The 12434-nt window shown below is 32.8% G+C and overlaps 1 protein-coding gene across 7 annotated transcripts in view; it reads right to left on the bottom strand.

Moving 5' to 3' along the window:
• Positions 1–12434, bottom strand: part of USP15 (ubiquitin specific peptidase 15) — a 123017-nt gene that overhangs the window by 4069 nt on the left and 106514 nt on the right. For 5 of the 7 annotated variants that reach the window (XM_026001799.2, XM_026001800.2, XM_072741737.1 and 2 more), the window contains 10 exons: positions 10721–10804; positions 10536–10630; positions 10244–10435; positions 9272–9387; positions 8825–9097; positions 8378–8448; positions 7919–8034; positions 6948–7097; positions 4830–4933; positions 1590–1678 (listed from right to left, as the gene is read on the bottom strand). In XM_026001799.2, the coding sequence (XP_025857584.1) occupies positions 1590–1678; positions 4830–4933; positions 6948–7097; positions 7919–8034; positions 8378–8448; positions 8825–9097; positions 9272–9387; positions 10244–10435; positions 10536–10630; positions 10721–10804 (1290 nt within the window). Of the gene's footprint in view, positions 1–1589; positions 1679–4829; positions 4934–6947; positions 7098–7918; positions 8035–8377; positions 8449–8824; positions 9098–9271; positions 9388–10243; positions 10436–10535; positions 10631–10720; positions 10805–12434 lie in introns of those variants that run through there. The other 2 variants (XR_003235421.2, XR_011997880.1) reach the window with 1 other exon arrangement.

Raw genomic sequence — 12434 nt, 5'->3', positions numbered from 1 at the left:
CAAGTATGTCCTTTCAGTAATACCAAATTATTTGCTGCTCCCCCTAAATACCATGTTCTCTCATGCCTCCTTGCTTTTGTAGGTACTCCTTTCTCTGCTTAGAACAACTTTACTTCTATTTCTAGTGGCAGACTCAGGTCAAAGACCGCTTTCTCATGCAAACTTCCCTACACTGGTCCTATCTCCTTAAACTAACCTAAATCAGTGGAGATGGCTGTTAAGATGCAAGGTAACATCAAATACATATATTGTATATAAACAAGATATATTGTTTATTTGAAGGCAAGGTTAGGGCAGGACTGTCAAAGACACATTGAAGGAGGATGTAGACAATTTCAGGATGTTTTGGTTGGGAGATTTAGAAAGGAGAACACAATTAATTGAAAAGCGATGGTTGAGACTTGAAATGAGAGGTCTAAATATAAACTGGAAATGTAATTAACTTAGGCATTTATGTATTTTAAAAATATTAGCATTCAAGGCTCTTTGTGTTACAGCTATAGGGACATAAGCAACAGTATACACACATAGATAAACATATAAATTATCTTTAGAGAAAAAACTTAAAATTATTTCATATCTGTTCACCCAATGGTGGATTAAAACCATGTCAATAACTGGACTCAGAAGTTCATTAATTTATTAAATTTAATGATATAAATTGAAGACTTTTAAGGCATAACAAACTAAAGAAAAAGCTAGTCTCTGTCTTCAAAGAATGTAAAATTTAAACTGGGAAATGAAGAGGTCAGTACTACTCACACTAAAAGAAAATGTAGCTCTACATGGAAATATGAGTTCCATGCTCACAAGAGCAAACATTAGATTTCTTATTATTTGTACTATTGTGATCAGTAAAATTTTAGAAAGGCAAACTTTAATAGAGAAAAACCCTTATCAAACCAAGTCTTAGCTTTCTTCTTAGAATAAACTTGTCATCCTTTCACCAGTCAATATTTGATAATAAAACCATGCTCTGCTGGGAAGCAAAACAAATGTCAATAGTTTGCCTCCAGCTGTGGCTGATAAACTGATATAAATACAAATAGATGTTACTTCCTCATTTTTCTACTATTCAGAAAATATCAAACAGATACTCAAGGTTAATTTTTTAAAAATTTTCTAATTTGTTTCATTTAATCATGTAATTTTGAGCTTAAATGTTTAAGTGTCACAAAGGATAAGGCTTTACTTTAAAAATCATAGGTATGGTAAAAAACAAAACAAAACAAAACAAAACAAAAAAACTTTAAAGAATTTTTTTTTCTGTTTTAGTACTCTGATTTTAAGTAGTCAATGTCCCAAAATGTCTGAGCCTGTTTTCCAAAGGAAAATTTTATTATTTTCATTAGAAAACTCCATTTTTCAGGTTGAAAACTACAAGAAAAATTTTCATGATGCAATTTATGCTTCTATTAGTGGGCAAATTAGGAGACAAATTTCCACTTACAGGACAATTTCACATTTCTTTAAATCAGAGAAAGTGTCTCTTCACTATCAGAAACTGCTAAAATACAGACTACAGTGTTCCATGGGGAGCTTTTAAAAAAGTGATGGCTGAGATTTTTAGGAAATAAAAACACACTTACCACAATCTGGTCTTCAGATGCAGTTGAGACACTACTGTCATCAAAGTAGTACCATTTTCCATCATCTTTGTTTTTTGCGAAAGCAGTATCTAATGAAAAAATATAATCACTTCTGTGACTGAAATGATCTATGGTTTCCGGGGGGGGGGGCCCGCAAAACTTTACAATCATCTATATAAGGAATACATATTAAAATTACATGAAAATCACTTACAAAGGCCTATCTATTACACATCCAACTTATTCCATTGATTAAAGGCTTTAATATATTTCCTACAACCTAAATGCCTAAGGTACTTTTCAAATAAGTTGAAATCTGTGATTTTTTTCATCCCAAGGACAGATTTATTATTTTTCAATTCACAGAATAATACTAATGACAATAAATGGGAATTAATATTTATGCAGTGCTTATTGTGGATCAATGCTATGTACTTTATATGCATTATCTCACAGAGGAATTATTCCTCTAATTTTAGAAATGGGGAAAGTGAGGCATCAAAAGTAGTTTAATCTAACAGGAAACTGTTAAGTGGCTGGGTTAGCATCTAAACCCAGGTCTGTCTCTGACTCCAGAGTTTGGCATTTTAATCAAAATTTAAATTTTGTATGACAAATACTTTTTCTATAATACTATCTCATTAATTTGTAGTTTTTACACCAAAATCCTTTTCAGTCTTTAACAAAAGTACTGAGCAAGAGAAAAAGTTTTGTACTTTTTACAATTTGTACAAAAATTGTACAAAACTTTGTACAATTTATAAAGATTTGCTTTATCTTTAAAAGTTAGAAATTCCCCCTTTATATATCCCATGCTTTGTCTGAACTATCCAATAAACTCTGAGAAACAAAGCTGCAAAATGTCTACAAAATAATTATCTGTCATAGCTTCTAAAAAGTGATACTTTAGAGGCTGTATCTTCTAAATTGTTCTACCCCTCCCAAAACAAAATTATTGCTCTCCTGGGTGGAGCCTAGTGCAGAAGTTGTCAGTTGAACTGAAGTGCACTGTACCTACAAATTAAAAGAAACATTCTCAGAATGAATAAAAAGACAAGATTTAGCAATAAAATAGTTTATAAGAGATAAATCCAACAAAAAGGACCCAGGGTTTGCAAACCAAGTGATATTGAGAGAAAAAAATACATCAAATACTAGTAAAAGGAACAACAGAGAAAGAAGAGCTACCCATTTTAAACATAAATGCAACTACTAATGCAAAACAACTAATAAAATTGTTAGTAGAAATACATAAATCAATATTTTAATAAGAATGACAAATTCCCAGAAATATTACAAAATATAAAAAATAACCTGAGATACTAATCATCTGAAATATAACTGATAAGCTTCAAATATAAGAAATATAGAATTTTATGTCTGGATGGGGAATATGTATGTTTTTCAAGCACACAAACATTTAAGAAACAGACCATGTATTGGGGCACATGGATGCTTTAATAAACTAAGGATTAATATAGGTAATATCTCCAACTGTTGTGTAATACAATTAAAATTAAGACAAAAGGAGAGCTTAAAAAAACACGTATGTTTAGAAAAGCGCATGATTAAATGCCCCTGGACATTAGAAATTAGAAAATCATAAAGGAAATTAAAAATATATATAGAATTAAAAGTAGATGAAAATACTACATTTCAAAGTTTATGGAACAGAGATAAAGTAGTGTTTGGAGGGAAATTTATAGCTTTAATTATAGACGTCAACTGAGGAGAAAAAATGTAAAGCAAAAGCTAATAAAGCACTCAAACCAAAACTTAAAAACAGAGCAACATAGCAAACTCAAAGTAACAAGAAGAAAAACATAACAAAGGGAAGAGAAGAAATCTGTGAGAGAGAATACATACATAGTAACAAAAAAAATTAATAAAGCATATTAGTAATCGAAAGCTAATTCTCTGAGCAGATTAGTAAGATAGACCTTGCAGAAAACGGACTAAAAAGAAAATAGAGGAACAAAAAAGGGAAAAAGATATAGCATAGTAGTACTATTATATGTAAGTATTCTCAAACTGGAAAACACAGATACATTTTTAGAAAAATAGAAAATGCCATAATGCTTATATCTTGGGAAAAAGAAGACTGAACAGATTTCAATAAACATGACATAAATAGAAAAATGTATGGGTGTGAAGCCCAGATAATTTTACAGGAGAATTCTACTAGACTTTCATGAATAGTTAATTCCTATACTATACTACCTGCTTTAGGATATAGAAAAAGAGTAAAGTATTCCAGCCTGTTTATTATTAGACTACATAATCTTGATTCCAAAGAAAGAACCATATAAAAAAATTAAAAGACCATTTCACTTATGAATGACATTTTCACCCTAAATAAAATTAGTTCAGCAAATTCAACTGGGGATTAAAAAAAAATCCTAAAAGGTAAGTAGGGTTTATTCTAGGAACACAATGATAGTTCAACAGAAAAACCAATCAATTGGAGAGTGTGGGCTGGTATGACTGTCCTGGAGAGCCATCTGGGAGTACATAAATACTCTATAATGCAGCAATCTCACTTCTGGGTATGTTGCTCCAAGAAGTTCCCCCACAGGGGACCATAAACGATATTTATTTCATTGGTCTTGTGGTGGTAGAGAGTTAAAGGCAATTTGGATGTTCACCATGCAGTGAGTAGAGAGAGAAAATATGGCTAGATTTAAATCCTGAGTGGTTAGAAGCAATGAACTAAATGGCCATAAAGTAACATGGATAAGCCTTATGTGTTAAGAAAAATATGTAAGATCTATAACACAGTACACCAATTATGTAAAAATTAATGATGCATGATTTCTAACAACACATACAACAAGCACTTTAGAAAGAGAAGAGAGGGAAAATGGAAAAGGACAGGAGTCCTGACCAGTGATGACCTGTACATGAAAACCAAGAACCATGATTAACTCAATCTTCTATTGATGTTTAAAAAAAAAAAAAAGGTTCAAAAGGTAATTCATTCATTAATCAACATTTACTGAACCATTACTAATACGTAAAACACATTTACACATTTTCCCTTTCCTTTTCTCCCCTTTGTTTTCTTCGTAGGCTCCACACCTAATTTGGGGCTTGAACTCACAACCCCATGATCAAGAGTCACATGCTCTACTGATAGAACTAGCCAGACACCCCATATTTTCTAAGTAAAAAATATCTTAAGGAAAAAAGTCTGCAGTTATCAAACATCACAATTTTGGCAAAATGGTAAACGCAACTTACAGTGTCCTCCTCCCATTCCTCCATAGTGGTTGGAAACAGCAATCAAATTATAGCGGCAAGGACCTGCATTTGGATTAATTAAGAATTCCGACATATCCAGGTCACTGTTTAACAAAGAGATCAAGTTAGTTTTATGTTTTCCCTAAATGTCATTAATTCTATTACTTTCTGTCAATGTTGCTTGGCTCTCATTTATATAAAAAAATAGCTCTTTCACTAAAGAAATCAAATGTTTTACCAAATAATGGTAAAACATCTCTCTCTCTCTCTCTCTCACACACACACACACACACACAGCACGCACGCACGAACACAAACATACACACCTGAGATTTGACTATTGCAGCAAAAACTTTTCTTAGGGGTTGGGAATTTTACAATTCTCTACGGATGGCTGTTTATTCAGGTTAATGTTTTCATGCTAATACATTTAACTCTCATAGTGGTACAATAATCATTACCACTTGCCATTGGAATTCTTTTCATTTTTCATAATTTTGAAGTCATTTTTAGAATTAAATAATTAAGGAAGATTAATGATAGTAAAAAAAAAACTTTCACAGAAATCTTATAATAATGTAGATATATCTAAACCCCAATATTTATTCTACATTTTCCTGTTTCCGATGATCTATATACCCCAAGTGGGCAACACTCTTCAAAACGCAATCAACTGTTGTGTAATCTGTCATGTATCAAAATGGAGCATGACCATTTTATAGCTTATCATTATTCAGTTTTTTTGGACTTCTATCACTAAAAAGCAGTAATGATTCTAAATTTCAAATATGTCTCTCATAGTTTCTAGCTTACCATTACTTCTGGTTCTTCTTGTACTTACACTGTCAAAATGCTATATATTCTTGAGAAAATTTTGATGGCTCATAATTTTGTTAAGGAGAAAATTACCATTTTCTTCTGGTAAAAAATGATTTTTTTAAAAAAAGTCTCTATTTATTCATGAGAGACACAAAGAGAGAGGCAGAGACATAGGCAGAGGAAGAAGCCTGATGCAGGACTCGATCCCAGGACCCCAGAATCATGGCCTGAGCCAAAGGCAGATGCTCAACCACTGAGCCACCCAGGTGCCCCTGCAAAACGTTTTTAAACTTAACTTTATAAAACACCAATCAGAATAAGCAATCCAAAGAATGTTTGCAATATCATATCTATTTCCTTTTTTTTTTTTTAAAGGTTTTATTTATTTTCGTGAGAGACATACAGAGAGTGAGAAAGAGAGTGAGGGGCAGAGACACAGGCAGGCCCCCTGCAGGGAGCCCAACATGGGACTCGATCCTGGGTCTCCAGGATCAGGCCCTGGGCTGAAGGTGGTGCTAAACCACTAAGCCACCCTGGCTGCCCCATCTACTTCCTTCTAATCACACACACCTGCCTATGGTAGTTGTTTAGTTATTAACTGTATCAAACACCTGGTGCAGAAATATAAAATATAGAAAAGAATACTATCAATGTTCTTTTAGTAAAATCGGAGAGTACCAAGTTATTGCTGTAAAGTACTGTGTGAAGTCCTTCCTGGATCACGTGAATGAGAATATATACAATTTCATTTTTGTCCTTACGAATTCTCAATTTAGTGAAAGCTTAAAAAAAAAAAAAGGACTACAAAGATGCTATCTCCAGACTTTTTACAAGAATGATATAATACTCTGAATAATGCAATAAACTGAAGTATGACACATCAGGGATAATTGAGTATACTACTTTGTTCATCCTTTTCAGCAGTTGTATTACTGTTTAATATTACTTTCACCTTTTAAAAAAAGCATACTTGAGAATAATTGATGATTACTGATGAAATAATTCCTAGGGAAAAAAAAAATCACTACGATTCCATAGAGTATCTTAGATTTAAAAACAGCACCAGTGAACCCATATGATAATGCAACACAGAATTACTTTTATTCTACTGTTTAAGAAGGTGTATTTCCTCTTTGTTCTCTGAAAAATATTTAAAAAGCAATAAAAATTCTTACTGATCCTTACCAACTGCTGAACTACTCACAAATACACTTAAAAACTGAAGTTGGATCCAATGCTACCTGATTTTTATAAAAATCTGCAGGTGTCCAATGTTTATACGGCATAATTAAAACTTACTTGATGGGAAAATCAACTAAGGTATCCAATTTGTCTCTCATATATCGACTGTAAGAAAATCGCTTGAGATGTACCACAAGTACTGGAGGCAGGGACCATAAATCCAATTTCTTTGTGGCTTGCTGATGTTCTTTACAATTTGGACAATACCTAAAAATAAAGAGAAATATTTAAAGCTTGCTAGGGGCAATGAAAATAATAGATAAAAAAAATACGTGGCAAATTCTACACTTATTCAGTGGGCAATTATATATGCCTAATACGTACCAGACTAATGAACTCCCTTATTATTTTTATCTTCAATCAATCAAATAGATTTAATATTATAAAGTAACATGTAAATAAGTATTCAAAGAAATGAAGACTATTTACATTTTAGTAACCTAAAAGAATACAAAACTATTTTGAGAGATAAATATCAGCAAATCTCAAAACTTCTGGGCTTTAATGGAATTAATAATACCACAAAACCCATGATTTCCCTAAAAACCATTTCTATCAAAATGGCTACACAGCAAAAAATTCTTGGGAAAAAGTAACTAGAATTAATTACCCACAGTAAAATACTACTATAGAAAATATAGTAATGAGATTAAAGCTTAATGTTATAACAACAGTTTTAAAGCATTTGAATCACTTATTATTTATTTATTTATTTTTCAAATTCATGAGAGACAGAGAGAGAGGCAGAGACATAGGTAGAGGGAGAAACAGGTTCCCTACAGGGAACCTGATATGGGACTCAATCCTGGGTCCCCGGGATCATGTCCTGAGTCAAAGGCAGACACTCAACCACTGAGCCACCCAGGTGTCCCTCAAATCACTTTTAATGGACTATTTTCATTTAAAGAAATGCTTATTTAAAATATCAAAGGGAATTTAGTTATTGCTTTTGCAACTTGATATATCACATACCTCAGTACAAATCCTTAAAAAATAATTAGAAGCAATATTTTAACTTTGTCTCTTACCAGGGATCTTCAGCACCTAGCTTTTCTTTTGTTGTAAAAAGTTCAATGCAATCTTTTAATTTCACAAAGGGTTTTTTAGGAGGTTTATATTCCACACTTTCATGTTTTTCAAAATCCTAAAGAGAAGTATTTCTTGAGTTAAGAGAACAAATGAAACAAAACTCATTTTAGTGATACCATCTTACTATGTATAGTAATGAAAAACTCCTAAACTTTCTCAAAAGAATTACAAAGCTTATTTCAGCTGAGATTTACACCACATTTCTAAAAAACTTCTATATACACACCTATATGGATAATAATTAAAACTGTTAACAGAAAGCATGTCTGCAAACCAATGAGCCTTTTCTAGTACATAACCATTTTTCTATTAGCAAAATAAACATATTTGGTGGAAGCAAAAGATTATAATAAAATTGTGATCAACATGGGAAAGATATGGAATGAGTGATGGCTTACCTCTGCGGCATTTTCATCAAAATATCTTTTTTTCAAATCAGGATCCCAATCCAAAGCAAGAAATGATCTTTCTAAGATGGAAAACATATTTTTCTTTAAAACTTATTATGTCTTCATTAAAATGAGCGTATTTTAATGTTAAGATATATACCAGAATAAACATTCTCTTCTATTTGCCCTAGGTGATCAGGGTAAATTGCTGTTTCCAAACCATTAAAAATTTAAGGAGTTAAAAAAAAACATACAAAACTTAAGCATAAGTCTAACTTCCATTTAATAAACAGTGACAAATTTTAGTATACTTGTAATTAAGGCTTTTCATTTAAGATATATAGATTTTATACAGGAAAGTGATGTTATTTTTTCATGACTGTTTCATAGTTTTCACCTAAAAAAATACAACATGGTTTGCTCAAGTTCAGTGCTCAAGCCAGTTTTCACACTTACCATCTAGCCTAAGCTGCCTCTCATCAAATCTTATATGCCTGGTATCATCTTTGATGTAGTTGATATCAGTATTGCCTAAATTGTTGAACTGGAATGTAAACAATCTTTTTTTGTGTCCCGTGAGTTGACCTTTGCAAGTTTCCTCAGTACATAATCCATTTTCAGAATCATTATCTCCTCCAACTGAATCCTCAGACTGACTGTTTTCATTTTCGGAGGGAAGTTCTTGATCCTGGCTGGATTCATCATCTGGCTCATCTGTTTCCATTTCACCTAATTTTAGATATTAGAAATCTTTAAACAAACCCAGAGCTACATTTAAAAGTTATTAATATTAACATTATTTCTCCCAGGCTTGAAGAGATTTTTTAGCTCCTTAACTCCCATCTTTTTTTCTGAGGCAACAATCCAGGTGAAAGGTTTTATAATTTAATAGGGAATTCTTACTTGGTGAGCCTTCTTCATGTATGCCATTTGGGCCATTCCCATTAATATTTTGGTCCTTACAGCAGTGTAGGGATCCTTCAGTTTCTTCAGCTTCAGTAGAAATTTTGACATATCGGCTTAAATAAAATCAGAAATCAAATTTAGTTCTATGAAGGTAAAAACTTAAAGTTTTCCATTCTTTCAGTAAAACAAAAATTTTTAATGAGCACTTAGTAGATTCAAGGATAAATCAAACTTAGGATAATAGAACCGTAAGTGCAAGTGACTAATCATTTCTGTTTTGGTTGTCTTTATAAAAGGAAAGAAGGTAATTTGTTACTTCCAAGTATTTAACACCTTTCTGTGTTAAATAAGTTTGCGGCAAATAATTTCTTGACTTAGAATTATTATATAAATACCCTCATTTAGATTACTTTTAACTGTATAATGTGATCTTTATATATGGATTATGGGACTGTAATGATTAAAATAGGTATTACTAAATATGTCAGTTACAAAAGATAAAATATAAGGGATCAAATGGCAGTCTGGTTATGTTATAATTCAAATCAAGGTTTTAGGAAGACAAAAAGGGGTTGCCTTAAAATACTATCAACCATGAAAGTTTATCCTTTTAAATAAAACCATTAGCAGGAGTTCTTGAACAATCTGTATAAATAAATGAAGCATCCGAAACTTGTTAAAATTTCAGAGTGCATACATGAGAAATTCCTATTTTTTCCAACTGTAAACTTCTAGTTTAAAACAGCTAAAATAATTCATGCTTTCTGGGTTTGCAATTACCTCAGTAATGTGTTTTTACATGGTCAAGAAACTGAAATAAACTATAATTTGATTTTTAAAATTGCTACCTGTTTAAACAAAGTTGAAATAATACAAGCTTACCAAAATATTCAGATAGTACACCACATATTTACTTTTATTAACTATTCTATCACTCATTTTGTTAATGTAGAATTGTGTGACACTTACCACATTCTCAAAAGCAGGAGATTATAGAGCTTATCTTCAGTATTATTTCGTGGTACAGCCATAAGAAAAGGCTGGCCAAAAAGTGAAGAACCAGTATGGTGAGTATAACTTGAGTGTCTAAATTTTTCTCTTAGGCAAACAGGAATAATCACATGTTCTGTATCTTCTGTCCTATTGATGTTAATTTCAAACCTGTAAGCACAAAACTGACTGTAAAACTCTGAAAACTTTTATGTTATTCCCTCTGAATTTTTTCCCAAGTAATATTTTGCACAACGAATTTTATACTTACACATAAATATCGTCCCGTTCCATAATACTACTAAGGTTTTCATCCATAGCGAATATTCTGTGAAATCTATGATTGTATATATCAGTAACTATCATCTAAAAGGAAACATATTTCTATTAGGCTGGTTTTACATCACTGAAACACTAAATTCCAACTTATATACTTCAAACCCAGAAACACATTACCTTATCTGCAGGTACTCCTGACAAAGCAGACAATGCTGTACAAAGATCAAGTATGTTTCCAATTTTGGGGACAACCACTTTGTACTAAAAAACAAAAACAAAAAAAACTGTAATGAATTTATTACTTTGGAAGAAATACTCAGTAGATGAAAATGACCTCATGGTTGCCTCCTCACATTCGCTTGGTATTTGGTGCACAGTGTCCGTCTCCAATCCTATCATTAATCCTGGCTGATAATGTCTTTTTTTTTTTAAGATTTTATTTATTTATTTATAAGAGACACATAGAGAGAGGCAGAGACACATGCAGAGGAGAAGCAGGCCCCATGCAGGGAGCCTGATGTGGGACTCGATCCCGGGACTCCAGGATCACACCCTGGGCCAAAGGCAGATGCTTAACTGCTGAGCCACCCAGGCGTCCCCCTGGCTGATAATGTCTATATGGATAATTTATCTTCGCCTTATCGTTCCTTCGCTCTTTGATTCCGAGACCCACACTTACATTCAACTGTAGTTCACTTCTTGCACCTTGTCATAAACTTGCCCCACCTCTGATATCTTAAACCTCTTATCAGGCTACTGACTGACTGACAGCTAATTATTATTCCTGGAAACTCATTTTCCCATTCTTGGCTTGCATTTAGAATTCTAGTTTTAATTCTTAATTTTCTCCGGGTTTACCAGCTTCCTACTGTCTTCACGCCCTTCCATCCAGATCCCACAGGATCCATCACTTCAATACTCCACTGCAAAACGTTTAACTATTTTGTTATTCAATTTTATTCTTGCTATACTTTCTTGGAGCTGTTCAGATATGCTGGAGAAAACTGACCAATTTTAGAGACTGGTTTGCTACAAATCCACAGTGCTTAAATCTTAACAGATTGTTCAACACTAGCCAGAAATTCTGTGCATCCCTTATTTGCTTCTTCTTTCATTTTTCCCAGTAACTATATACAATCTTCACCATTCCTTAGGCTTCCTTATTTTGCAATTTCTCCCTTCACTATCAGCAGAATACCAAAAAAAGTAGAGGCTACTGGATAGGAAAATATCCAACTTTGTGTCCCTGAACAAACTTCTAAAAGGTCCTTTTCTCCATCTTTTTTCTACACAGGGAAAGAGAACCAGATGTTACCCTTCCCATCTAAGGCTACCACTAGCATCTATGTTCTGATTCCCATCCTGTTCTACTTCCTTGGGAACCTAACCCAGCAATCATCCTTTATGTCATTTTACCTTGATTCTTACATAAGCAATGGAATAATCTACCAGTCTCTCAAAAAACCCACAAAAAACAAAATGCAAAAACCCAGTCCCTCATTGCCTTCCCTCTGATAATCCCCCTCTAGTTATCCTCCTTTCTCCTCTGCTTTATAAATATAACCTTGTTAAAAGTAATGTCTATAATGACTATCTTAAATTCTTCACTTTCCATTCACTTATCAATCTACCCCTAGCTTTCTGTCCTCATCTATTTAACCTATTACCAAGGTTGTCAAACTCCTTTAGAGTTTTACCCTTCACCCTCTTCTTGATTCTATATACTGTCTTTAAAGCAGGTGACAATATATTCTAATTTGCTTTGTCTCAGCCCTGGATGAACCTGCTGTCCTGGTAATATAATGATTAATAATGACCCCTTTTATTTTTTTTTAAAGATTTTATTTATTTATTCATGATAGTCACACAGAGAGAGACAGAGAGGCAGAGA

The sequence above is a fragment of the Vulpes vulpes genome, chromosome 16 (assembly GCF_048418805.1).
Source record: "Vulpes vulpes isolate BD-2025 chromosome 16, VulVul3, whole genome shotgun sequence".
In the NCBI taxonomy this organism is placed as follows: Eukaryota; Metazoa; Chordata; class Mammalia; order Carnivora; family Canidae; genus Vulpes; species Vulpes vulpes.
Note: the sequence above shows the minus strand (reverse complement) of the source record. Positions and strands in the feature narration are given on the sequence as shown.